This window comes from Nelusetta ayraudi, unplaced genomic scaffold, assembly GCF_046127955.1.
Source record: "Nelusetta ayraudi isolate G7.1 ecotype Tasmania unplaced genomic scaffold, CSIRO-AGI_Nayr_v1 ptg000009l, whole genome shotgun sequence".
Lineage (NCBI taxonomy): Eukaryota > Metazoa > Chordata > Actinopteri > Tetraodontiformes > Monacanthidae > Nelusetta > Nelusetta ayraudi.
Genome location: NW_027466059.1, coordinates 1,732,914 through 1,760,225, shown reverse-complemented (window position 1 = coordinate 1,760,225; position 27,312 = coordinate 1,732,914). Strand labels below are relative to the sequence as shown.

At 44.9% G+C, this 27,312-nt stretch overlaps 4 protein-coding genes across 4 annotated transcripts; 2 read left to right on the top strand and 2 right to left on the bottom strand.

Moving 5' to 3' along the window:
• The first annotated feature begins 39 nt into the window (after positions 1-39).
• Positions 40-3,483, top strand: LOC142883973 (cytosolic 5'-nucleotidase 1A). Its single transcript, XM_076019324.1, has 6 exons — positions 40-274; positions 833-946; positions 1,405-1,540; positions 1,700-1,822; positions 2,670-2,788; positions 2,868-3,483. The coding sequence occupies exons 1-6, from the start codon at positions 239-241 to the stop codon at positions 3,111-3,113; spliced, it is 774 nt and encodes a 257-aa protein (XP_075875439.1). The 5' UTR covers positions 40-238; the 3' UTR covers positions 3,114-3,483.
• Positions 3,484-6,694: 3,211 nt separating this feature from the next.
• LOC142883972 (D(4) dopamine receptor-like) lies at positions 6,695-14,448 on the top strand. Its single transcript, XM_076019323.1, has 4 exons — positions 6,695-7,610; positions 9,211-9,323; positions 11,670-12,265; positions 14,031-14,448. Exons 1-4 carry the CDS (start codon positions 7,356-7,358, stop codon positions 14,246-14,248), a joined length of 1,182 nt encoding a protein of 393 aa, XP_075875438.1. The 5' UTR covers positions 6,695-7,355; the 3' UTR covers positions 14,249-14,448.
• A 559-nt stretch (positions 14,449-15,007) lies between these two features.
• On the bottom strand, positions 15,008-20,210 carry LOC142883971 (zinc-binding protein A33-like). Its single transcript, XM_076019322.1, has 6 exons — positions 18,013-20,210; positions 17,640-17,735; positions 17,279-17,509; positions 16,679-16,701; positions 16,080-16,198; positions 15,008-15,994 (listed from the first exon to the last, which is right to left on the bottom strand). The coding sequence occupies exons 1-6, from the start codon at positions 18,403-18,405 to the stop codon at positions 15,444-15,446; spliced, it is 1,413 nt and encodes a 470-aa protein (XP_075875437.1). The 5' UTR covers positions 18,406-20,210; the 3' UTR covers positions 15,008-15,443.
• A 55-nt stretch (positions 20,211-20,265) lies between these two features.
• Positions 20,266-27,139, bottom strand: rapsn (receptor-associated protein of the synapse, 43kD). The gene is made up of 8 exons (XM_076019304.1): positions 25,821-27,139; positions 24,811-25,149; positions 24,046-24,204; positions 21,947-22,045; positions 21,627-21,749; positions 21,477-21,530; positions 21,100-21,299; positions 20,266-20,639 (listed from the first exon to the last, which is right to left on the bottom strand). The coding sequence occupies exons 1-8, from the start codon at positions 26,043-26,045 to the stop codon at positions 20,567-20,569; spliced, it is 1,272 nt and encodes a 423-aa protein (XP_075875419.1). The 5' UTR covers positions 26,046-27,139; the 3' UTR covers positions 20,266-20,566.
• Between the last annotated feature and the right edge of the window lie 173 nt (positions 27,140-27,312).

Below are 27,312 nucleotides of genomic sequence, written 5' to 3'. Positions count from 1 at the left end.
GGGGTGGCAGGCAGGCAAAGCAAGCGGCGCTGAAAGCGGAAGTGACATCACCACCCAGCGCCCTAAACAGCGGAGGTCAAGTTCTGTGTGCAGCAGGCGGAACCCAAAATAAACAGTTCCCAGTTTTACTGCGATATTTTTTGTGGGATTAAAACCAAGAGTTTTCGATTACGAAAGTGTGTATTTATTAACTCGGTTCGACCGTGAAAACCTGTAGAATTTTACCGGAAAATCGGATATGGTCTCCACGATCCAGAACACCGACTTGAAGCAGGTAAAAGTCTTCCGGAGACTTCAGTCAGTGCTGTCAGTGAGGATGACATAGAAGCACTAACAACAGTGTAATATTTACAAAACCGAAGATTACGTACACTCCATTTGTCCCTATTGATCATATTTGAATTACATTGTTTTAACGATACTCTCTTAATTTACTGTATTGAATCACATCACGTACTTGATAACTTCGCCTTTATCTTTTGGCTAAATGCTTTTAAATACTGTTCCATCAAGCCTAACCATTTTAAAATTCTACGGTTACCTAAATACTACAAAAAATGTATAAACAAAATATAAAATTGGGGAAAAAACAAACAACTATTATAATGAAACATCTGTTTACATTGTTATACACAAATGTTACACAACTTAAGTGCAACAGTAAAATACAAGAACTGCAATACCTGTAATGGTACACATGGCACTGGCATTGCATATTCTGAGGTTAATATTTGAATGTACGAGGCAAAAAAGAAGAAGAAGAAAAGGGCACAGTTTCAGGTGTTGTACCACCGTGGACTCCATGGACATTCAGGTTCTGTGTTCTCTGCAGAAAGATACTGATCATGCAGTGGTTGTGGCAGTGGCGGCACGCGCAGTGTTTGAAGCTGGACCTGAGGATGGTGATGATTCGTACAGAGTGGGCGTGGCTTCGACACTTTTGCAGGTCAAACTTGTGTTCTTTCCTTGTTTGTAGAGAAATGATTGCAGATGTCAGCTGGTTAAGTGTACTGTCACTCTCGCCAGGGTAATGATGAACGGACACAATATAGCTTTGAAACAATCCCATACACAGGCCAACCTGCTGTCCCAAATACTCACTGAAGCACCAAATAGGAATTAATCTACCATTAAAATAAAATCTGCAATAAATCCAGAGATTCATCTCGGTGAAACATGTCTGTTGAAGCTTCAGCGGTCAGTTTGAAATTATGTATTCATACAAATGTATTGTTTAAAAAAAAAAAAAAAAAAAAAAGTTTACAGAGATTGCCCTTAATATGAGCAGGACTGAACAAAAAACTTATTTGACCACAATAAAACATTCCACAAAGAACTTTTAAAGTGAGATTATTACACTGTACATTAAATATAATCTAAGTTTTGACTTGTATCAATTTTCAGGCGATGCAAAGTGTGAATGACCGCCTGCTGGAGAAAAATCCTGCAGAGTCGCTGCTGTTTGATGTCATCTTGATTACCACTGACAGCCAGCAGCAGCAGCAGAGTCCTCGCATTATCAGCAGCACCAGGCATCACAGTAATTTCATTTTTAATAACCATTAGCGACACCCAACACCGGAGCGCTCCAACTTTAACCTTCATCATACAGCTTACAGCCCCTAAACGGCACGCGTTTCCCATGCTGATGGCAGCACTGATTTCCTGTCATGATTTTCTCGCTGCCCTTCCCCTGCAGGCCTTGACATCAGCAGGTTTTGTTTTTCTAATGAGGACGACTTCATGGAAAGCTTGCTGAAGAATAATGTGCAACTATTCCTGACAACAGACAGCAATGAGGTGGTTGAGGCATCGGACAAAGGTCAGTGTGGCTTAGATTATTTTAAATTTATTCTGTACTGTCATCTATTACAACACAAATGTAAAAGTTAAACTGTGTAACTCATTGGATACATGTCGCTAAATGGAGTCATACAGGCAAAGAAATAGCATGTTAACATTTGCTTTTTGTGCTCAATAAAAAGCACAGCCAACGCTGATGATAAAGCCATGAATCTCTCAGGCATAGCAGAAAAACTGGTTTAAAGATTTTGAATGTAAGAGTTAAACTGAACTGTCATAATTTAAAAAAAATATATAAATCTAATTAAACAGACAGAAGCAATGGCAGAGAAAAAATGCGATATTTTAAGATGGCAAGGTGGGGTGAAGGTGTGTCAGGGGGCTGCAGCTGCATTTATATATCAGTTTTTTATTCGGCTATTCATCATAGAATTCCTTTTGGGAATTGGCACTGGTCAGCTCTTTTGCAGTAGCGCACTCTGCTGGACAAATGATGCTGTGTGATAATTTTTTACAGACAATGTCTTTATCTTTAATGTTTTTTGTAGAGAGTGTTTTTTTTACCGAACAAAAACGCTGATACCTGATATTTATTTATTCATTTATAAGCTTATTTAGACCGGACAGTGCATACTGATGAACACTGAGTACATGTGTGCTTACTGTAAATATGCCAGACTTAGCACTGCTGCTAAATTTCATCCATAGTCCCCAAAACAATACAGCAATTGACATAAAAAGTCCATAAACATCCACATATCCATGGTTCCTAACGTTCATAATGGCCGCCATTTTTGATTGGTTTCTAAAATGTTGGCCAATGGCAGGGGTCAGATTGTGATTCACCTCACTTGTCAATAATCCAGGTCTTCTCGCGTCACTGCTGGACCAGCAAACAGCTTTATGTCAGTTAGAGCAGCTTAGGGTGATGTTCTGTGGGAGTGACATCATCCAGCCAGTCACTGGGGACAGACAGCGCACCAAGGTACTCAGAGCAACATCAAAACCACTCCCCCCCCCCCAGACTTGTTGGAATTTAAATGCATTCTAATCGTTCTGCTCAGAAATTCCTGACTCAGCTGGGCCAAATGAAGCAGAAGTTGGGTCTCCTCGACAGCCCCCTGAGCACCATTCTGGTGACGTCGCATGGAGGCAGAGACAGCTGCAGCGCCGCCTTAAAGACGTTGCGAGCCCATGGACTGAGTATGGATGAGGCCTACTGCCTGGCTGGGGCCCCACGGCAGCCCATCCTGTCCTTGCTGAGACCTCACTTCCTGCTCAGTGATGCCTTGTGCATCCCTGAGGAGTGATGGCGAAGTGTGTAGCCACATGGCTATGTTAAAAAAAAAAAAAAAAAAAGATGTCTCTTTGTAAGGTGCCTAAATCTTAAATTGAAGTCACGTCTTTTCAGACACATCCGTTGAACTCATAGGTCAACATAGTAAACCCAAATCCTGAATCAAAAGAATCAGATATGCTACTGCTGCATTGAGAAATATATTGAAACGCCGACGTCTAATTGCCAATCAGCCTTTTTTGCACTCTGGCAAGATTGTAGGTCTATCAGAGACCAGTAGAGGGCAGTCACAATTTGTGTAAATGTCAGAAATCTGATTAAACTCATTATGTTACAAGGTTTTTATTTGTACTGTACTAAATTAAAGTCTCTTCCTGCTCTAATTTCTCATACTGTAATTCTTCCAATTCATTGCCAATGGCGGAAAAAAACTACTTGAGACGGACTGGAAATGTGGAGTCTCTAAAAAGTCCTTCACAAGGAATAAATGAACTCTTAACGTGATAGAGTTCTGCCACTACTTTAATGGCATCTTGATAAACTGTGTAATTGGGAAATATGGATGTTGTGATGGTTAAAATACCATAGCTGTTGTTAAAAATGTCTAAAAAAGTTGGAATTAAACCAATTCATTGATTTATCTTTACCAGTGCATACACGGATGATACTTTCAGTGCTTAAATGATGAAACACCAGTTATCCCAATGATGTCCCAGGTCAAAGTTCAGTCACTGAGGCGATTCAGTGTGTATAAGGCCATTAGAGTGATTCTTGAGACGTGTTCAGGGCAAGAGATGCTTGCCAGTGCTTGGGAAATATTGCATCAAACAGAAAAAGGCTGTAGATGGTCTTTTATTGACTGAGCAAAGGTTTTATCAAAATGTAATAATATAATTGTATATGTTGTATCTTATGGTATTCCTTTAGTATGTCCGCTCAGGACATTCCTTAAAGAAGGAAGTGGTCAAAAAGAGAGAGCTGAAGAGTGAGACCCTACATCTCTGCACTCTACCTGGTCTGTACAATCACTTCCAGTTACATGAGAGGATGGACGCTAAAAAAGAAAAAGAAAAAAAAAGTGTGAGCTGATGCTGTTAAGAACCGTGCGTCATATTAGCTGCCTCAAATTAAAACATGTTCAGTGAAATGAAGCATGTTGATTTCAAGGCTGGCGGTGTGTGTGTGTGTGTGTGGGGGGGGGGGGGGGGGGGGACGTGGTGGCTGCTACTTACATTGCTCAAACCACCAGAGCAGGAAACGGGAAAAACATTTATTTTCATTATCCACGGAGAGGTTTCCGATGAACGCTGCGCATCATCAGTTCCTCTTCAGCTCTTCCAGCTAAACATGAACACATTTCCCACTGAATAAAAATAATGATTAAAGGAACCGGCGGGCCGACGCGGAGCTATGGCTCAGGACTTTGGTGGTAAATTGCGTGAACAAGTGAAGGATGAATCTGATGTCGGGAGAAATTCTCTGCTGTTGTCTGCCTTCTTGCGACTCTTAAAATGGATTGCGAGCCTCTTGAAGGAGGTCCCAAGTGATCTTAAAGAGGTTTTTAGTGGCACTTGAGAAGTTTCTATTGATCTTGAAGGAGGTCCTCAGACAGTTTGGAGGCTTTAGAGTTTGATTATTTTGGTCGTCGGCTGCAAGATTGGTCTGATTATTACTGGTGGAGAACTGTGTTGTCTGTTGTAGCTGACGGTTTCATCTGCTGGACCTAATGTGAGTTCTTTGATGAATATGAAGCATATATTCAAATGAACCACAACATTCCTTAAGTGCTGAACTTTGTTTATGCCAATATTTTGTGGCCTCTTCTACATCCTTTTTGGACAAACTGACCCCCTCTTTTTCAGTTTAGCAGGTTTTTTCCTTACGTAACCTCCTAACCGACTAATAAACTCTCACATTGTGGGTCTTTATTAAAAAAAAAGATGCTCAATGACCAACGGGAAATGTAGATAATGCCACTGGAGTCTCACTGGAGGTCACCGATCAGCTGACCCGTCATCGTTGCCAACAAAAATCCATGAACATTAAAGGCTTGTGACTCACCTCGAGGTCTTCAGACTATCACATGCAAAGCTGGAGAAATTCCAGACCCCCATCAGAGAGTGACTGGGTTGTGGCAACAACGAGGACCCCATCACCCTCTGTTGCCATCTGCCCCACAACCACAAAGTCAGTCTACCTGCCAAAGAGAGGGGGATGAAAAGGGAAAAAATAACTTCAGATTCAGATGTTGAGTGAAGCAATAGAGCCTGTAAATGAACAATGGGGCCCCCAATGCAATGGCTCACACGTAGGTTACCAAGAGAAATTAGGGTTCTCTCTTATGAGGCCTCAGCCACAGGCAGGAAGATCAGGATCAGTGGGGAAATTATAAACCATACAAAACAATAAGACTGGGTGGGCTACACCCCGCAGGAAATTAATTGAGATTTATTCAGGTCTTGAAATCGGCAGAGGGACAGCCCTTCTAGAATCAAGTTGTTTTGGTTTTGGTTTTTAAAGTTAATTTGTTAAATCAAGGGTGTGGATTATTCAATACACTAAAAGACTGAATTCAATCAGGAAGATTTTACTTTTTGCAACCAAAAAAAACTTCCACCAGCAAAAAACTGAAAAAATGCAAAAACAAATAAAAAAAACAAAACAATGCATGCTTCTAAAACATTGCTGTTCATTAACACAATCTACAAGTTAATATTATATGAAGCCACGATATCTACATCTTTAATTAGTGATGGTCCAACTTAAATTTTCCTATATCCGCTATCTCGGCCCTCAGCATTCGCCATGGGCAATTAAAGCTTTGACTCTTCCGAGATGTCACTGTCACCTGGTTCTAATTGAAGTGCAAAGCGCTGTGTCGTCTGCATATTGTTGGAGATTTTAATCTGAGATAATGCTGAGAGAAAGGGAAAGAGGGAAAAAAAAGAAGTGAGAGAAAGTGTAAATAAATAAATAAATAAAAAAGTCAAACAAAGGAGGCGAAAGAAAAACATTTAACTGGAAGGCACCACTGTACCATATGGACATAAAATGTCCAAACAAAAAGTGGTGATGGAGTTTAATTGCGCTGACCTGATCATCTCAATTTCACCACAGAGAAAAAGGGCCTGAACAACATGGATCCACCTGCTTTTTTTGACAACCTTCATGAATTGCAGGCAGCTTAGATGCAGAAAAGGCTGATTTGCTGTACATTCTTACAATATCCCTGACAAAGTATGAAAAAAAAAGACTGGCCGTGAAAGTCAACTAATTGTCAACTAATAGTCACATAAGCCTTGAAAGAGTTTCTAAGTAAAGTGAACAGACTTCAGGTCTATGATATTATCCATACGACAGCAGTGTTCTCCTCTCCACACAAACACTTAAACCATAATTGGATTTTGAACGCGCCTGACGCGTGAACAGGTTTTTAATATAGGTGAGACAATAACACAGTCAGGCAACCCATTAAGCATCCAATATATTCATTTATTCAATAATGAATTCATTCGATGGGTTCAGAGGGGGGCGGGTGGGTGATTTACAATTCCATTCCCAACTTATTTTTTATTTCACACGGGTGCTGCATAAAATTGTCGCTCTCTCTCTCTCTCTCTCTCTCTCTCTCTCTCTCTCTCTCTCTCTCTCTCTCTCTCTCTCTCTCTCTCTACCCTCTTCGCATATGCGCGCGCATTCTTACGCGGACAAATTGGGTCTCCTGCGCTGGAGCTCAGGGACTGAAGGGCATCGTAAAGCAGCAGCTGATAAGCGGATTTAATCGTCTAATTTTGCCCCGGTGGCCTTTAACAGAGTCCAGGTGAACACGGCGGAGCTGCCGAGGGAACCGACGCACGGAAACCGAGTTTCTGTCTGCAGGGACGCGACTTTCCTCCTCCTGCTGCCAGCACGCTGGTGATTTGAACGCTTATATTCGCCCGCTGTAACTTATCTTATTTGGGAAGTGTCATTTCTCGAAGGACATGCGTACTTTCCCCAGTCGCCTTCTTCTCACCATGGCTGCATAGCGCAGCTGCGCTGCGCCTTTGCGCAAAGTTCATTTCGTGCGTAAAGCTCGTGCTCAGGGAGCTCCTGGTCTCGGACCGTCGCCGAGTGAGTCCCTTCCGTGACAGCGTCATGTCACCTCGGCGCGGTGAAGTTCGCGGACCGTCACGGCATCCATGAGAGTGCGCTGGCCGCTGGCCGACGGAGCGCAGGAGCCGCGGCGGCGGCAGCGGCGGCGGCAGCGGCGGACATGGCAGCCAACCTGAGCGCGTCGGTGGATGTGGAGGTGGAAGTGGAGGTGGGCGCCCCGCAGGATCGCAACCTGCCGGCGCTGGTGTTCGGGGTGCTGCTGATCGTGGTCATCATCTGCGGCAACCTGCTGGTGTGTCTGAGCGTGCTGACCGAGAAGGCGCTGAAGACCACCACCAACTACTTCATCGTCAGCCTGGCGGTGGCCGACCTGATGCTGGCCGTGTTGGTGCTGCCTCTCTTCGTCTATTCCGAGGTGAGAAAGTCGGGGAGTGCGGGGGAGAGGTCCTTGGAGCATTGCTTAGGTCCATAAGGATGGAGTTGACCCCAACATTGTTTCCTTTCAAATGTTACAGACCTGAAGTTTGCATTAAGTCAGACTTGATTCTTTTTGTGCAAACAGGTCAGGTCAGTGGGGATGAAATGTAATTAAGTATTAACTCAAGCTTTTTCCTTTTTCAACACTATGCAACATCCTTTTTTTGCACACACACAAAAACTTGCAGTGGGATTTGCAGGTAATTGAGCTAAATCAGCAGTTAAATCATTGCCGGATGCTACTTCAGTTCCCAAGCTATTGGGGTGTTTTAATGTGTCACAAAATCACATATTCTCCATATAGCGTTATGAAGTGCGTCAGGTAAACACCATCTCCTCTGGCGGAAGAGGAGCCAATCTCAAATCAGTGTCAAACCTGCTTATCAAACAAATCACATGGTCTAGCAAGTTGACCTGGTGCCCCTGGCTCCATTGTGCAGGGTTTGCACCTGCCCAGTGTGAGGACGAGTGCCTCAGTTAACACTGAAACGGAAAGTTTAATTAAAACTGCCGAAAAATTCATCAAACTAACAGTTCGACCTTTTTTACCCACATTGTGTCCAGCGAACACCAAAACTTTAAGTTAGTGCAGAGCGGACAGTCGACCCGCAGGTTGACTGTCTTGTTAAGGAAATCTTTGACCTCCGACTCACCCATATGAAGCGAGTTGGTCCTGCTTCCATGTGATGTCATGGACAGCCACAGCACAACAAACACTGTAGGAAGATAAAAAGGAGGCCCGTGTTGTTATGGTTAACCCAAAGTTTCTGGTGACATTCAAGCATTTTCAATAGTGATTCATTATTTTAATTAAGAAATCCCCTTTCTTTTTTATTTAAATTGCTTGTGATGCTAGACGTTAATGAAGAGCTCTTGTTTTCATACATTCAACCGTTGAAAACGCGGGGTCAGAGGTGGGTCAGGGGGCCCCACGATGGGGGTATTAGCGGGTTGTAAAAACAATGGAGACAATAGAAAGTGTGTTCATAGTGTTCATGTTTGTGTGTTTATGTTCATTCCTTTGTCATCTGCCTCTCATCCTCTTAAAATTTGTTAAGATTGTTGTTGTTTCCCATGACAGTTCATCTTTGTGCTCTCTGACCTGACCTGCTTTTCATGTTTTTTATGTTTCCACAACAAACATTCGCTCGCTCGTGCTAAAAAAACCCCACAAAGAGCAAATCACTTGTCTGACATTGAGTTCTTCTGCAAATCTTCGCACTACAACTCAAAGAACGAATGTTGTGTGCTTCGCCACAAATCACTACCATAGTATAACGTTTGCACAGACTGCGATTCAGATGATGACAAATATAAATATATATACATTTATGTATATACATATATATATATATATGTATATATATATATATATATATACATATGTAATATGTATATGTACATGTTTTTTTTTATTTTTTAATATCATGTGTCCTATGTTATGTGTATTTTTGTTTTGTTTTCATGTATTTAATATGTCAATAGTATTGATAGCTAAAGTTGAATAATTCAAATAAAGTTTCTGTCTCTACTCTTAGTTCCAGGATGGGGTGTGGACCCTGGGCACCAGCGTCTGTGATTACCTAATGACCATGGATGTGATGCTGTGCACCGCTTCCATCTTCAACCTCTGCGCCATCAGCATCGACAGGTCAGTTCTCACCTGCTCAGGTTGAGCGGCAACGCAGAACACAAGAAGGGGAAGCTGTGGGTCGAACTGAGATCCCAGAGCAAGTTCTCATAAGTTGTGCCTGTACTAAGTGGTATGAAGTTATTTGTGAAATGGAAAGTAAGAGCATTTTTAACTGTAGCTGTTTTGCAGCTGAAGCAACAAGCGGCTTTGACAGTAAATCTGGAGGGGTTCGAGTGAAGCCCTCTGCAGCCTGCTCCTCATACAGTGGGCCAGTGTTCAACAGTGAGAATAACACAATGGTACCGTAAACAATCACCAACAGAGGCACACACTGCTCGTGACGCAATGCACATTCAGTGGGCACAGCCAAGAACATAACAACAGAAGTGGCGTCCTCCACAGTTTGAAATGTATACACACATTACACACTACACAAACTAGGTAAGACCTAGTAAGTTTGTTAGATACGTTTTGATGAATATTTGAATATTTTCAATGGCTGAATGAATGACTGCAGTCATGGAGCCATCCACCTAGCGTGACTGCGAGAAAAATGAATGACTCGATGGTTTCACAGTAGGGACTGCTAAACGTGCTAACAGCTCACACAGCTAAGTGGCATTCTTTTTCTTTCTTTGTTTTTGTTCAATAACTCCTGCGGTGTCACTTGTGAGAGATGGCAATAGTGCCGGTGCCGCATAGAACCCCACCCCCGAGGCTCCTCCTTTGTGCAGTTGATTAAAAGGAAGGAGTCAAAGTGCAGCAGTAGCTGGCGGCCGTTTGGCCTGAATTGGCTCTAATCAACCTCAGGCTGGGTCATTTACTGACACACAGCTGATCCATCAAGCCACAACCCTAAGGAGGGATCTGCTGGGCTTTAAGGGACTCCCTTTAGCAAGAGTGTCACCCGTCTCGACTGCAGATTATCAGACAGCATCAAGGCTTTGATGTGTAAATTGATGGCCTTTTGTCTGTTATGTGCAAAAGTTTCAAAAGATGAATAAAAGACCCGTCCCTCATTCTGCAATTTAAAGGCATCTGCTGTGACGAACTGCCAGTTTTGCTGCGTGCCTTTTAGCTTAAGTCAATGAGATTATCTGAACCCTCGGCCCCGAGGTTGACGGATGAAAATCCGAACTGATAACCCCGGCTGCTCAACAAATCTGATGTCTCTCAACCCCCCCCTGAAAACATGATTACGCCCAAGACGGATGGAGGCAATGCAAGCTAACGCGGACTGATGGTGGAAATCTTGAGCTTTTTGCAGACGACGGTAGCTTTTAGAGGCCTTAAATGGATCGAGTCTAAATAATTTGAACGGACAGTCAAGAGGTTCTGTCGAGTGCAATGCTGTCCCGAGGCTGGAAAGGGGAAATATTGCAATTCCCCTGCAGGTTTCATGGATTTCAATGGCCAAATCACATAATGACCCGCTGTTGCCCGTAGACAAATTACTGTACAGCAGAACCGGGTGGCTTGGGGCTGTCGAGCCACTGGGCCAGTGAATGAAATTCCTTTAAGGTGTATTTCATTTTGGAAAGTCTGGGGCTGTTTGTCTTCATCATACACTCTTATTCAAAATCACGGTCCTTTCATGGTTCATTCAGATGTGTCAGGGGAGAATGGTCCCACTGCACACGGCACATGTAGGACATTCTGTATTTTAGGTAGAGCCACATATAGAAGATTTTTTTCTAATTCATCAATTCATTTTCATCGTACATTTCAATTCAACAAGAACAAGAAAATGTAAAGGCAAGTAAGGGATGGTTTGTGACAAAAAGTAGGTATGACCTTGTAATCACTTCAGCGTGAGTCGAGTTTGATCTGGTTCTTGAGCTGTCAGTCAATGATTACAGCCTCGAATTTGACCCTATTAAGAGTGGCTGCACACTAACGACCAGATGACAGCCTCGTTAACACTATTGGTTCCACCTGAGATTTCAATGTTGCTTGGGGTCAGCATATTAGCTGTACGAAGTCACGAACGGCAATGATAAAGAAACACAAACAGTTGTTGTTGGATTTGATCAGATTTTTAAAGATCCAGTGTGTAAATTGTTTTCCTATCTATGGATAGGAAAACTTAATTACTTTTATTATACTGCAAGTCTACACTTTTATTCATGTATTTATGGGCAGTATGCTATGTTTTAACAAGTATAAAGATCATAAATCAAGCCAAATTCTACACACTAAACCTTTAAAAATACACAATTCAATCAAATTCATTGGCTTGTGGTAGATGGTGACGTAACTAACGCAACTAACCTGAGTCAGATTGGAACGAACCCTGCAGTGAGTCTTTAGTATCACGTCAATGCCACACACTCAGCCCCTTCCCTCCTCCAATCTCTATGGCAGGTTCATCGCCGTGCTGATCCCCCTCAACTACAACAGGAAGCACGTGGACCTGCGGCAGGTGGCGCTGCTGTCGGCCACCTGGGTCCTGGCGCTGGCCGTGGCCTCGCCCATCATGCTGGGCCTCAACAACGTGGCGGGCCGCGACCCCGGCGAGTGCAAGCTGGAGAACACCGACTACGTGCTCTACTCGTCCGTGTGCTCCTTCTTCATCCCCTGCCCCATCATGCTGCTGCTCTACTGCGGCATGTTCCGCGGCCTGCGGCGCTGGGAGGAGGCGCGCAAGGCCAAACTGAGGAACAGCATCCAGGCCTGCCGCAAGCTGCAGGAGGCCGCCGCCGCCTCGCTGCCGCCGCTGCCGCCGCTGGCCTCGCTGCCGCCGCCGCTGCCGCCCGTCATCGAGAGGGAGCAGGCGGACGCGCTGGACGAGCCGTCCGCCTTCCAGAGGCCCTTCGCCGCCACGGAGAAGAGCAAGGAAGGCGTCCTGCCCACCGTGAGCTTCACCGACATCAAGTTCAACCCGGACCCCCGCAGGAGGAAGAGGGCAAAGATCAACAGCCGTGAGAGGAAGGCCATGAAGGTGCTGCCCGTTGTCGTGGGTGAGTTGACGTCACATGAACGGCTTGCGTGTCTTTGGTTGTCTGCCCCCCCTCCCCGCCTCCCCGAAGAAAACAGGCTGCCTGCTGATGGAAGGATTTGCAGGGTTCAGTGTGATAAGGAAGTTTGGTCGATTCGATTGATGCAATTCGATCAATTTGATTTGATGCAATTTGATTTATTCAATGTAATTTGATCGATTTAATGTAATCAATTCAATTTGTCCGAATCGATTTGATGCAATTCAATCGAGTCAATTCAATTTCATCGATATGATTTGATTTTATCAATTCGATTTGATCGATGCAATTCAATTCGATGCAATTTGATTGATTCAATTCAATTTGATTGATTCAATTTTATCAATTCGGTTAGGTCGATGCAATTCGATCAATTTGATTCGATGCTATTTGATTGATTTGATTCAATTTGATCGATTCAGTTTTATCAATTCCATTCAATCCGATTCTTTTTAATGACCACACAGCCAAGCTGGTGGAATTTGTTTTCAGTACATCCGGTCCAGGTTACATTTAAACACAAACATAGATGTATATCCAGACAAGAACACATTCAGACAAACACAAAGGCCATGTTTAACTCCCCTCAATGTTCAGAGTTCAGAATGTTAATTGCAATTGGGATAAAACTGTCCACAAAGTGGAGGCTATTTACTTGTAGCGCCACCCAGGGGGCAGTAACTGGAAGGCACAGTGTGCAGGGTAAATTTAATGTCAGGTGATTTTATGGGTTCTCTGCAGTGTCCTTTTGCAATGAAGTGATTGGATGGATAGTAAGGGGTGAGCCAGTGATTTTGGATGCTCTGTTAATGAAGCGCAGTAGCTTGGTTAGTGCCAACCTCTCAACCTCGGGGTGAGAATGTCACCCTGTCGGAGATGCAGCACCTCCCTGCAGAGTTATACCACTAATCCAGGAAGTCGAGGCGCTCCCATAACCTTCAGCTTTCCACGCTGAGTTTGCGATGCGTCGCGAAAAGAGGAGGAAATAAAATGGATGGATGGATGAACGCCACCTCTAATGTCTGTCTGGAGGCGGCGGAGACCCGAGCGCATCTTTCACATATCAGCTGGAGGCCGTCGGCCTAATAATAGCCGCCGGTGTCACTCCTAATGCGTAGAAGTGCTTCCCCCTTGGCGCACGGCGGCTAATCCCGGAGCTCCTTAATCTGGAATCCAATTAATGCATAAGCCTGGCTGGGGTGGTAGTTCTCACGAGTCGCTCACCTCACAGCTTCAGCGGCGGCCCTCAACCTTGCACTAGGGTGCACCTTCGACACACTTTGCCCTAATTCATTCCATTTGCTGTTTTATACCTTTCATATCCGATATTTTATTTTTAAAACTTACTTATGTGTACTATGCGTCGATAAAAAAAACAAACAAACAAAAAACTTGCATGTATATTTCTACTTTTTCTATTTTTCTGTGTCAGCCGAGAGACTTGAGACGTTGTGCTTGCATAATGACAATAAAGATCTTGAATGAATGCTTGAGCTCGAGGAAAAAAGACCTCAAGCATTACAAAGAATGTGTATGAGAGAGATATTATTTATCAAGGCTATTTTATTGAAACTCTAGACCTTTATTAATGCTCTTTCCATGTGTGTTAAGAAAATATATTTTTGAGTCCATTAGACACCCTGTGGAATAAATGCTGCAAACAGATTAATTTGGTCTGGATGCAAAGCTTGTATATGGAAAATAAACTTTTCTGATTCTTCTTCTTCTTCTTCCTCTTTTTCTTCAGGTGCCTTCTTGTTCTGCTGGACCCCCTTCTTTGTCCTCCACACCACGAGAGCCCGCTGCCACGACTGCCACATCCCGCCGGCCCTGATGAGCGTGGTGACGTGGCTCGGCTACGTCAACAGCGCCCTCAACCCCGTCATCTACACCGTCTTCAACACAGAGTTCAGGAAGTTCTTCAAAAAGTGTCTCCAACGCTGCTGCTCCAAGAGCGCCCGATGAGGACGGTTGGCGGGGGCAGCGCTTTCAAAAGGACGCGTGAAATCTTTTTTTTCTCTCAGACTTCAGTTTTGTTCCTTCGTGTACCGACAGCCGAGTTTGTTGGAGTCTTCTTTGTGTTTTCCACAAAGAAGTTGGGACAAGGTTCACAAGATGAGCAACATTTCTACATCATGCGACCGACGAGGACTGATTTTTATATGCAAAATGTATCTTTTCAGAATAAATTTTTGGAGAAAAATGACCGACGGTGGTGGTGGACTGGTTGTCTTGTGGTTTGTCGTCCCAATCTTACAGCAGCACTACATCATTTTTCTAGCGTAAAATAAATTAGTTTCAAATCAGTGTCACGTCACACCTGGTTGACTTGTGTGACATTGCCCTGAAGCAGGCCAGATGGCTGCACAGTCCTATGCAGTCTTTCAACAGGCCATCATTCAACGCACTGCAGGCCAATTCATTGTAAAATATGATTTGTAAACTAGCATTTTCAGACAAAACAGACTTTGTAGTGTTGTTGAACAGTGTCGTATTTCACTCTTGATATTTTTCAGGCTTAGGTCGACATTTCCTTTCTTGTTCTCATGGACTTTGCCTTCGGACGTGCACGAGCCGATCCCTTACGAGAAATTTAAATGACAGAGTTGAGGGCGTCGATACAGACAACATAGCTCTGGTTGCCAGGTGACAGGTTTACTACCTGTGGTTTAAATGTGACTGGCAAGCGAGGAAACGTGTTGCTACTTTTTGTCAAGAGGGAAATGTCATTCATGAAACGAAAACACATTTTAACCGCCAAACCTTTATCCTGCTTTTCCTTCCAGCGGGATACAGGTTTGGTAGAAGCCACAAACAAAATGTTCTAGCTAAGCTAGAACAATACTTCTAAAACCTTTCAAAATGATATATACATATATTAGACAGTGGAAACACTATCCGACAATGTTTTGCAGAGGCATTGAATCGTCTGCATATCTCGGTTCCTCTCCACCGTGGTTACTGGAATACATTGTGCGACTAAACATATGCTGAATTGCAAAGTTCAGAGTCACGTCACAACAAACAGAGGTGGCACTTTTCACCAAGTTAAAAATGCTGGTTGTTTGTTTCGATCCAAGGGAGTGTTTTACTGTTTATTGGATCGCTTGGCAGCTGAACTTGTTCCTTGCCCGGTGCCGCCTGTTTGACGTGGGCGTGGCTACTCCACGTCGACTGTGATTCTGAGAGGACAGATTGTCAGCGGGACGGACATCTTCTCTCCCTGGCAGATTCCCGGCGACAAGTAGGGGAAGAGCCTCTCTGTGAATCTGTCGCTGAAGGTGTGTATGATCGACGAGTCAACGGTGTTGACGAAGACTACCTTGCCCTTCTCGTAGTCCAGTTTGACGGTGACCCTCGCCGGCTTCAGCTTCAACTGCAGTTTGGTGCGGGACGATGCATGGGCCCAGTACGTATCGCTGTTGCTCAGGCTGATGACCCAGAAGCCCTCTGAGGGGTTGAGGAAGATGACGCTTTTCCTCTTGATGGACTCGGCCGCCACCCCGATGTACCACTCCTTGCCTATGCCCACATCGACAGTCCAGCTGTGCTTCCCGGAGGTGAAGCTGGTGGCTCCCAGCACACACACCCGGGTGGTGCACCGCTCGGGGTTGTCCGGCAGCGGCTGCTTGCTGCTGTACTGAACAGAGGTCAGCTCGTAGAAGAACTTGAGGTTGGACTGCGCCGTGTTTGGGTCGAGGGTGACGGGAACTGAAAGTGAAGGCAAGCGTTCAGTGCAGGCGTCACTACCAGATGGTGAACGTCGATAGAGCTCTGATTTGTCTGATCAACCCACCATATCTCACAATGTTGACCATCTTCTTCCAGACTTCATACTTCAATTGTCCCAGATGCTTGGCCGTGTTGATGAGGATGTCTCTGATGCACTCTGGTTCTTGGATGTTGCGCTTGAGCCTGAAACACGACTCGATCGTTTCAACGCATTCTTCGAAGGGATAGCCCACTCAAATCTGAAATTCCATTCAACTTTGTTTGTGCTCTCTGTTTTTTAATCCAGATAACCCTCACGCTGTTTCCTGGAAACACAGAATTTCAAACATCCATCCATCCATTTTCTATGCCCGCTTCCTGCTGCACTCAGAGTTGCGGGCGTCTGATCGAGCCTTTCTCAACTGTCATGGGGCGAAGGACAACTAGCCAGTTCCTCGCAGGCACAGCCACATGGCAAGACACACAAAGACATACACACACCTACGGTCAATTTAGAGTTACCAATTTGTTTCACATTTGGACGGGTGGAGGAAGCTGGAGAACCCGGAGAGAACCCACGCAGACACAGGGAGAAAGAAGAGGCCCACAACCTTCTTGCTGTGAGGCAGCGGCGCTAACCGCTGCGCCACCATGTCGCCTAAATTCCTAACGCCTAAAACGTACCTTTTCTTTGTCTCTTTGTATTCCTTAGTGAACAGTGAGAGAAGAAAGGAGGGGAAAACGTGTAATTAGTCTGAGCTGTACTTTGCGTACATGAGACAATATTTCATACGAACATATGTCTGCACATTAAATTATAACAATTCAAGCCCTGTTACGCAAGCGCATCAACAATTACTGCCTCAGACAACGACGGTATAGAGTGATATGGCTTGAAAATGCTTTGTGCGACTTTGTACAACATAAAAATTTACTTTAATGCACTTTGAAGACAAGAAATTTACTTACAACAAAGTCAACATCTGTAGGATGTCCTTGGCTTGACATTGCTTTCAAGTTTTGGATACACATTTTTACTTTCTTTGAGACGCGTAACTATAGAATTGTGTATTTGTATTATAATTCAAGTTTAAATAATTAAGATTAGTACAGATACATTTAATTTAACAACAAGGAGCCATCAACTTTATACCCTATATCTGGCAACAATGTTTTGTTTTTTTTGTTCATTGATGCATAAACATTTTTTTTTAAATCAATTAAATAAAAATAAATATAAAATGGAATCAGATCAGTCAAGTTCATAGACTTGAGCAGGATTACCTGTAAAAAGGGCAAATCCTTCTCTCTGAGCGCCGCCTCGACATCAACAATGGTGGACGAGAGCTTGTCGATCTGGGCCTCGATGCTCTTCAGCTTCTCGCTCATCACCTGGGTCTTGATGTCCCGCTCCTGCCTGAGCACCTTCAGCCTCGTTTTTTCCTCCTCCTCCAGGAACAGGCGCAGCTTTTGAAACTCCCCCTTTATCGCCTGCTCACCTTGAATAGTTTGGTTCTGTGGGGTTAAGGGTGCGGGTTATTTTTAGCAGTAAACACCGCTGTCTCTGAAGTTATTACGGGTGCTCTGCGACAAGGGCGCATCACTGCCCTGAAGCTTAAAGTGCTGAAAGATCTCAAACTTTTACCTGAATGTGGTTTTTAGTTTCCTGCCATTGATCCTTTGTCTTTTTAAGCATTCCTAGTTTTTTCCTCAAGGAATCCAGCACGGACGATATTTCTTTCTGAAACGGTCACAGTAGAATGATGTCGGCTTCTCGCTCTTCTCTTGTAATTATTAAAGGGAGATGTTGGTAAAGACTGTCAGTCGTATGGTTCTGACATTCCACAACCCACGTTAGGAAATGTTTGGGCATGTTCGGGATGAAATAAATAGTTGGCTACAAGCCTGTGAACCTCCCTCAGCCCTCACGGACACCTAATTAAATTCTGTGTATCATTTACATCCTCATGCATACAGTAAATCCCCTCGTAACTTACCACGTTCTATTTTTACTCTACCTTTTTCTCTTTGGCCGCCTCCTCCACGGGGAAGCACTCGTGAACCCGGTGCCTGACCGACATCTGGCACACCAGGCAAATTGGCTGCTCGTCGTTCTGGCAAAAAATCTTAAGCCTCTCATTGTGCAGACAACAGACTTCTTCGTTTTTGTTGCCCCGCTTCCCCTGATACTTATCCGCTGCTATCTTTAGCGCCAAATTGATAGGAGGCCTCTCGGGGATGGAGACGGCGCGGCAGACCGGACATTCCCGACAACCTTTCCATTCCCAGAATTTCTGTAAACAGACTCGGCAAACGTTGTGGCCGCACTGCAGGAGGACGGGAAAGCAGTAAATATCAGAGCACCGAGGGCAGAGCAGCTCGTCCTCGCAGGGAGAGCCGACCGCCGCCATCAGCTTTTTCAAGAGTGTTCTTCAGAAGTCGGCGGTCGAAATCCTCAGTCCAACTCCAGGGTGTCGTGCTTTCAGGAAACTCAGCCCTACGCTTGCTTGAAACTTTTGCTAATGTTGGCAAACTAGTACAACTGGTTAAATTCCACACGGCCAACCCGAGTGTCATACCTGTTAACTCTCGCCGTGCTACTGTTGCACAGTGGCACTGTTCGGAAGGGATCTTTTTTTAGTGTTACTTTGAATTCAGCGTCTGTCAGTGTCAGAGAAAAGCAGGAGAATCGCTTTCAGTGCTCTTTATTTCCACTGAAATATTACCATATGAACATACCATGGCTTGACTGGATGCGTAAAGATAACTAACTTATTAAAATCATGGTTACATCAACTTTTCAGGAAACACATGACGCTACAAGTATCTAAATGTTGACTAGTACTGCATTTATCGTTCGGAGGAAGGCAAAAACAGAGGTAGTTCAAACCGGCAGGATGTAGCGGCTGCACTGTGAGTAAAATTCAGATTCACAGCAATCAGCCGCAACATTTAAACCGCTGAGAGCCAGAGGAGAAAACACTGAGGCCCCTCGCAGCAGCGCAGGGCTATGTATAGGAGCCCTGGAGTTCTAACACTCCTGTGGATGCAACGTGAAACCAACCGTTGCATCAAATAGTCTTGTAGAAAAAGGCGTCAGCACATCTTGAGGATGGGCTGCAGTTCTCCCTGATAACCTGATGGGTAAACTTGAAATGTGGTCAACCCAAAAAATAAAGAAATAAAGAAATCATAGCCTGGATTCTGCTGGAATGAGACCCCAGTCTGAGATAATGTTATGGTTTAACATGTAATGTTTTATGGCTTAAAAGAATTTCTCCCCCAGGATTCTCTGCTAGAAAGCTGCGCTACAGCTCAGTGGTTTTAATATTGTGGCTGATAACCCAGAATTAGGAATAGATAAAATGCAGGATCTTTGGGCTACAACAAGAATTCATGTCAGGAGAAAGAAAACTTAACTTTTATGTGTCATTATACTGACCTTGGAGGTCTTCCAAAAGTTTAGGGGACTATATAGTAAATGTATTTGCACAATTATAATTCTAACTGGATTTTTTTTTTTTTTAAATTACAATTATTTAAAACATAATAGATTGAATACACGTGGAATATGAATAGTAAAAGCCACTGAATATTAAGTAATATATTAAACAACAACATAATCAAGGACCGTTTCATGGATACACAATCTGACTTTGCGGCTGCATGTAAATGAGACACAGAGCAGAACACAGACCCATTTTCAGCATTGTACCTTGAGGTGAAATTAATCTTGTGCCTCAGCAAGAAATAATCCAAATATGGCTATTGAGTTTCCACGGATAAATATTTACATATGATAGCAAATTTTCAAATGTGGGATTAAAATATGATATATCTCTAGAATAGAACATTTTGACACGTGGTTGGTCAGTGCAGATCCATTTCCAGTTGGTTTCCTTCTCATCAAGATCATGTGGGTGTGAGATTTAAGAGTAAAACATCGCTAGAAATGTACAGAAAATGAATTTCTGTTAACACAATGTGCGTTGACTTTGACTCCTCAGTCGTAAAGAATAAGGAAAAGAAAAACGTAACAGCTGCTTGTACCTGTTTTGTAAAGACATTCTAGTTCATGAATGCTTAAGAAAGTGTAGTTCGGCTCAGACAAATCAAACGTGCCGAACAAAGAACAGTATGTACATGATAACAATAATAAATAAACCGTGTATGAAATCAGTCAAATTCACAGACTTTCTGTCCCCTCTGACACAACTCAAAGTGGCGCTGTGTGTTGGAGCAAGGACGCTGCTGTAACACACTTGAAGTGGCTTCTTTCTCCTCCAGCTTATGTCGAAATGTAACACTTGTCAGTTATGGGCTACACCCAAAATGAGCTGCAACTCCACCCAGCGTCTGTCTGCGAGGGCGCGCGCTGCCATCAAGTCCCTCAGAACTGCTTCGGGCGACGCGCTGGGTTTTCAGTTCAGCGCCTCGCCTCACCTCCGGGTGGCGCTGTGAAGAGCGGCTGCCTCAAACCGCTTTAACCTGTCTCCTATGCCGCCTGCTTGTCTCACGTCAGTCAGGGCAGGCTCCACGCTGTGGCTGCAGATCCAACACGCGGGCTCGCGATCACACAAACCCAGGCTTCATGGATGACTTGAAGCATTTGGGGCAACCTTTTGTCCCGTTTGTCTGCAGACACCTGAGAAAGACGGATCAGGTGATCATCAACAGTGGTTTCATCAACGCCATCAAATTTGGCCTTGGTTTGGAGTCAGACAAAAATAATGTACACACACATCAGGAAAAGAAAACCTTACATAAATATTTAATTTGATACCCTTTTCGAAGTTTGACGATGTCTTCCCAACAGATTGCATTACCGTCGTGAATGTAGCATCAACCAATGTTGAGGTAAGAAACGTTAACCAAGCAGTAGTTTGCTGTACACATAAATGTCAGGGAGCCAATGGCCACCACTTTGAGCGCCTCCTGTAACTTTAGAGGCCAAAGGTCACTTGCATCAATCTCGTGACGTCTGAATAAATTTGGTATTCAATTATTTATGCAAGTTTTTCTTTTCCTGATGTTTTCTGGCTGACTCTGTATTTGAGGCCAAACCACAACATTGCTGGTGTTGTACATTGTCCGTAGAGACTCACTTCAGATGGAAAATGTGGGAACAGGGCAGCGCCTGCAGTTTTTGGTCCCTGTCCCCAATGGACTCCCCGCACATGCCGCAGTAGAGCTCCAGCTCCTCCACGCACTGCAGGAACTTCACCACCTGCTCCCTGACCTCCGTCTCCTGACCCCGGCTCCGATGAATCCCCTCGCTTACGCAGTGCACCTTCAGCGTGCACAGCTTCACGGGCAAAGTCAGAAAATGAATTAGAACCAGCCTGTTTTATCCATGCAACCACTAACTGTTGTATCTCTTTAAGATCATCCAACAGCTACTAAAAGAAATACTTATATATACACACTTCTGTGTATGTTTTGTTTGATTCAGTAAGAAGCAACGCGTTGCCACAACACCTACCTTGTTTCCAATCCCGTCTGCCAATTCCTGTGCTCGCTGCAAGGAGTCAAGCGACTGTAAAAAGAGAAGCGGGAAGTGGCTCTTACTTTTGCAGCGACGTAAAAGAATAATCATGTGTAAGACTGCAAACCGACATGGAAGTAGGTATACCTTTTCAAATTCTTTCTGAATAAGCCAACATCTGGCTACTCCCAGGTAGACATGTGCCTGTCCAAGACGGTTTCCAATCTCAGTCATGATGCCCAGTGCAGACTCGTAGCGAGGGAATGCTTTCTGTAGGAGCAAAGGCAGACAAGTGGATAAATGAGATGCTACAAAAATTATACATGTATAATTACACATGTATAATACATGTATGTCTCCATGTATTTTACATGTTTAATTTTTATACAAAAAATTATAAATGTATAATCTTTATATATATATACAACATTATATATAACAAGTCTGCACAAACAGTGTCACCTTACATCAACGTCACGTCTGCAGCGGTGTATGTCTGCAAAATTGAGCAAGCACAGAGCCTGCAGAGGGCGGTCACCATGCTGCAGGGCGATCTTCATAGATTCCTGGAGAAGATCACGCACAGAAATTTTAGATGAGTAAAATTTAGATAAAATAAAGAAAACGTTTTTTCCAGAATTTGCTCATGGGAAAGGATTTAAAATTCTTTAAGATTATTTATCATCATTTATACAAGTCAGACGTTTTTAGAACAGCGAAAAAGTCCTGTGTCAGTGAAACAAATTTAAATATTGTACTGCCTTTCATATCGTGGAGCTTTTAAAACTAATTGTGTACTTCAGCTGTTCCTTTTTTCCCACTACAAGACAGACTCAACTTTGTGAGTTCGGAGGTTTCTATTTTGGAATTCTATTTTGAGACGGATGGATCTTATTTTTTTGCAGATTGTTGTCGCTGCAATGTGCGAGGGGGACAAGGCAAGAGAAAAGAGCACCATTCACCTGCAATAAGACCATCATAACATCACAAAAGCATGTGGTTACATTTAAATCAAAAGACTGAAAAAATTGGAGGAGCTCAGCAAGTTACTATGAAAGGAAACCAAAATGTTTTGTTTGTAACGTATTACAAGTTTTGAATAGAAACACAAAAACCGGGAGTTAAAGACGTTAAGTCACGCATGGTGACATGTCTCCATTGTCCTCACGTTACTAGAAAACTCAATCACGAGTAAAGAATCTGATTGGTCAGCGTTTAATGATTTAGATTGACAGATTGGTAGTTTTTCTCTTCTTATGCACCAAAATGGACCAGGTCTCTGCAAGAAGTGTACAGTGTGACCAACGAAAGATCACGAAGTCGCAACCCTGAGGTTGTCCCTCATTTGGCTGTACCTCTGTATTGTTTGGTCTTACTGTCAACACAATTGAAGCTACCATGTGAGTAGGCTAGGCTAGGCTATCCTTTCGTTAGCTTAAGCAGTTTCTATAATCTTGTTGTCAATTAACACAGTTGGAGTTGGAAGCAGAGGTGGAGTTGCAGATCTGAACACGGGGAGTAAGAGGACACTCGCTACTGTAGATGAGCCCGTTGAGCTGCTGGCTAACGGCGTTGCCATGCACGTGTGAAGATGCTGCTCGTTCACTACACAGCAAAATGAGTTTTTTTCTCAAGTCTGATAAACACACAGGTTATTCCTTGAAAAGTGAAGGGCTGAGTGTTCATAAATCAAGGCTTGCTTCCGCTTTACAAAAGGTCACCTGTAGGCTGTCCTCCACACAGATGCCCAAAATCATTGCAGTGAAGAGCATGTCGCAAAAAGAACAACAGGGCTAAGAAAACCACTGATTGTCTGAGAGAGAAACCACGCTGAGCACGTAAGTACTATTTTAGGCCTAACAACAGTGACTTTGGGGTGGGCTGTGCCTAGAAGTCAGACATCAGTCATACAGTACAATGCCCAATGCATAGCTTGACGATTGCGTACAACTAAAGGATCAGTTCAATTAAAATACGATGTCAAAGGCGAAACCAGTGGTTATGAATCATTCAACAACTTGAAGGAAATGGCACGCCGTTACTTCATTAACCAGTGCATCTTTAAATAACCCAGAGCGGAAGGTGATGTTGGAACGCAAGACGTTTCACCTTCAGGGATCCTCTTGTGCTCCGGTATTCTAAATATGACAGGATGTGTAAATTGTTTAGCTAAATGTGTTTGCCCGATGCCATCCGTCTGAAACACATCCTGTGGTCTCGGTACTATACTTTTTCACTTGGAGGCAATGACATCAAGTTATTTTTCACCCCCTGCCCTACGGGTACAGAATTAGAATGCAGTAAGGACCGGAGCCACCCTCCTCATTTACACTTGCAAGCAGCGCCTCTCTGAGCATATTTTTGTCGAGATCTGGGGCCTGGCGTGGGAGAACAACTGGTGCTTGCACCTGTCCGACATCTACCGTCTCTGCGGCTACGTCTCCGGAACGGCTGAGGACATTTTTTTTTAAATATGTCAACACAAACTGTGACATTCTCCCTGGAGGTGTGCAAACGTAAAAAAAAACCCTCTGAGGACAGCGGACACGCGTCGGTTATGAAATACCTCACAGCATTCCATGGCGTCTGACAGGCGCTCCAGCTTCCGGTAGGCGACGGACATGTGGTACTGGCTCATGGCCCGGTACTTGAGGCTCCAGCCTTTTCCGTAGTCGTTGACCAGCTCGGCTGCTTTGCAGGGGAAGAACAGGGCTTTCTCATAGTCCTGTTGGTGAGGGTGGATGTTGGTGTTGGTGATGAGTTTGACCTCAGACGCCGGACATGGGTTACAAATTGCAGAACCTTAATCAAACCCCTAAACTTAAAAGGCACCATGGCATTCCTTGGATTGATTATCTAGTCATGCAGATGACTGTGTGCTTTCGACCTAAGTCAAAGATTGCCAAGCGCTGTCTATTTAATGTGACTTTATCATTAAACTGCAGGACACACGAGTGCATTCCACAAATGCTTCATCGCTGCACTCCCATTGAAACCAATCCAACCGGGCAAGCTTCGGGATTACTTCTACAAATCTCTGATGTCAAGGGTACTATATGCGCCCCCCTGCCAGCCAGGCTGTCCACTCTGCCCTTGTTTTCATAATGACCAGCTAACCATTGATAGATGCCATGAAGTGTTGTCATATCTTGAGAATGGGTCGGCAACGCTGGCGAGAATCGCGAGCGCCTGGCAAAACATCCAAAGTGTCTGCAGCAAAGTGGTAATTTTGCATCTCTTTCGGATCGGGGAGATCGTTGACAGACGCAGTATTGCCGAGCAAGTAACGAGATTCGGTGTAAGACCAAGATCAGTGGTCCGTCTGAAGTACCTTGAGCTGGACGTAGATGTTTCCGAGGCTGCAGCAGACCCTGCACTCCAGCATCTTGTCGTCGTTGTTGTGTGCGTAGCGCAGGGCTTTCTCATAGCTCTCCAGGGCCTTCTGGAAGACGCTGAGGCCCAGGAAGGCGTTGCCCATGCTGAGGCACACCTGGCCGTTGAGCTGCAGGCTGACGGTGGTGCCCTGCATGTTCAAGCAGGTCTTGCAGTAGGACACCGTCTTCTGGAAGTCGCACAGCTTCTCGTTGCTGCGCGCCAAGTTCAGGTAGCCCTCGGTGAGGTAGTCGGGGTCCTCCATCTCCCGAGCGGTGTCGATCTGATCTAAGGCGTACTGTGCAAAGCGAGCGCAAGGTAGATGGAAAGCATGCAGGTAAGTTGGGGAACGTGAGGTCCAACTTTGATTCAACATGGTAGGTCAGAAAAAAAAAAAAACACATACACACACACACATACACGAGGGTCCACTTATTGAAAGAAGCCAACTTCTACTTCATTAGGGCCTCATTAAAGCTGTGTGAAAGGGAAGGAGTGCTACTTGAGTACAGATGATTGTGTCAACAAGACACCCCACACTCACGCTCGGGTTGCAGGGCACTTATTTACTCTGCATCGCGCGGAGACCAAAAGTTATCCCGTGCTTCTCAAGACCGTGGAAAAGTGCTTGGAGAGGTAACCTTTCACCTCCCTGAGCTTCGTCATGAACTAAGACGTTGCAGAAATGTTGCATTCCAGCTACAGTGAGAACTTTACAACTTTGCTGGACTTGAGCACTCGTGATGACGTGTCAAAGTGATGCAATACACAATGGCGTTCAGGCAGACACACACACACCTGACACCGATGTACACACAGAGTGGTTGCATAACAGAATATGATATCAACCTTAAAAATGTTGAGCTCTACAAGGCCAGACATGGCTTTCTGGAGCAGGAGCGTGTCAAGCGTATCACACTTCAAATAAATATATACAAAATTCGAGGCTTTTAGCCCATTGGTTCTTACCTTCAGCATGTCTTTATATTTCCCCATTTCTGAATGTGCCGTGATCAAGCACCCCAACACCCGAAACTTCCCTCCAGGGTCTGAGGTCTTCTCCAGCACCTTCGTCCAGACATGCAGAGCTTTATCAGTCTGATTGGACTGATACAGCCTCAGGCCCTTCTCGATCTGCTGCTTGGTTTGGTCCTGGCCCATCTCTGGTGCAAGGAGCCTCATAAAAATATTCATTCGTTTAGGCCATGCAAATCTGGGCAAGGCAGCAGAAAAAAAAACGGATCCTCGTGATCGTGATGAAGAGACTCCGAAGATGAACCCCACTTCCTGCCTCCCACTTCTGAAGAAGAAGAAGAAGAAGAAGAAGAAGAAGAAGAAGACGACGATCCTCTGGGGAGGTCGGAGCCAGAGGGCCTAGCCGGTCCCGCTCTCTCTCAGCTCCGGCTGCGCTGCCACCACTGAGGAGAAACTGGATCCGCCAAAGCCAAACGGCGACGCAGCATGACCATGATCACCGACGGCGACGTGGAGGGACAAAGGAACGCCTTGCCCATTTAACCCCTGCAGCGACCACCCCCACCTCCCCTGCACGGGACAAGGAAAGGAAGTCTCCCTTTCAGATTTCTACCCCAAAAAAATGCAAAAGAAACACGTTTCCCGGCCGGAGGGCTAGCGGCAAAGTCCCAGAATATCCACTCCCTCCACACCCCAGCGAAAAGGAATTCTCAACACCACCACTGTACCCCCCCCTAGCCTCACCCTCCACCTTCCTCCTCCTGCCGGCGCTGCAGCAGATGGCCTTGTCACTCCAGACCATGTGTCCCTTCAGGAATTTGGTTCCTGCCCTCAGCAAGCCGTTCCAAGGTCACCGCGGCTCCTCACCATCTCCCTCCCAGAGCGCTGACCCGACGCTGGACGCCGCATTTTTCACATCACGACAGCGCACGCGTCACATCGAGAACACGCATCCATGAATGAACGCCACCACGCTCCCGACCCGATGTGGGTTGGTGAACTGTGATGGGTCAGGGGGGCGGGGGAGGTTGAGGCGTGGGCTATAAACAGCTTTATTACCCAACATTGTGCCACTAGATGTCAGGCAGCGGCCCAAAGTGGCTGCAGGCTCCTATTGGGAGTTCTTATGGCAGGGCTCATGCGCCGCCGTCGCCGCCGCCGCCCCTCCACCGCCTTCATCTTGGCGTCAGCAACCGATGCTCAGAATAGTTCACAAAGTCTGACATGTAACTGGGTTTGGGTTTCAGCTGCGCAGCCTCCTGCAGCACATCAATGGGATCAAAGTTTTGTCCTCTGAAGTTGTAGCTCTTCTCTCCCCCTCCCACCTCCCACCACCCTCTCCCCTCTCCCCACCCCTCCTCCTCGGCTCCTCCCTCTCAACCCCTTCCTCCTCCCCCTTCTCCTCCTCCTCCTCCTCCCCCCAACCACGCAAGGACAAAACAGGCACCTTTCGCACTCGGCCATTCACAGACAGCATGACAGTGAT

Excerpts from the sequence above, each read along its gene's own strand:
- LOC142883973 (XM_076019324.1), top strand. The coding sequence starts at position 239 with ATGGTCTCCACGATCCAGAACACCGACTTGAAGCAG. Across the intron at positions 1,541-1,699 it reads CAGCAGCACCAGGCATCACA|GCCTTGACATCAGCAGGTTT; the intron begins GTAATTTCATTT and ends CTTCCCCTGCAG. Across the intron at positions 1,823-2,669 it reads GGTTGAGGCATCGGACAAAG|GTCTTCTCGCGTCACTGCTG; the intron begins GTCAGTGTGGCT and ends TCAATAATCCAG.
- LOC142883972 (XM_076019323.1), top strand. The coding sequence starts at position 7,356 with ATGGCAGCCAACCTGAGCGCGTCGGTGGATGTGGAGGTGGAAGTGGAG. Across the intron at positions 7,611-9,210 it reads CTCTCTTCGTCTATTCCGAG|TTCCAGGATGGGGTGTGGAC; the intron begins GTGAGAAAGTCG and ends CTCTACTCTTAG. Across the intron at positions 12,266-14,030 it reads GGTGCTGCCCGTTGTCGTGG|GTGCCTTCTTGTTCTGCTGG; the intron begins GTGAGTTGACGT and ends CTTTTTCTTCAG.
- rapsn (XM_076019304.1), bottom strand. The coding sequence starts at position 26,045 with ATGAATATTTTTATGAGGCTCCTTGCACCAGAGATGGGCCAGGACCAA. Across the intron at positions 24,205-24,810 it reads ACATCTACGTCCAGCTCAAG|GACTATGAGAAAGCCCTGTT; the intron begins GTACTTCAGACG and ends CCTCACCAACAG. Across the intron at positions 21,750-21,946 it reads GCTGCAGACGTGACGTTGAT|AAAGCATTCCCTCGCTACGA; the intron begins GTAAGGTGACAC and ends TTGCTCCTACAG.
- LOC142883971 (XM_076019322.1), bottom strand. The coding sequence starts at position 18,405 with ATGGCGGCGGTCGGCTCTCCCTGCGAGGACGAGCTGCTCTGCCCTCGG. Across the intron at positions 17,510-17,639 it reads AAACTAAAAACCACATTCAG|AACCAAACTATTCAAGGTGA; the intron begins GTAAAAGTTTGA and ends TTAACCCCACAG. Across the intron at positions 16,702-17,278 it reads AGGATTTGCCCTTTTTACAG|GAATACAAAGAGACAAAGAA; the intron begins GTAATCCTGCTC and ends CTGTTCACTAAG.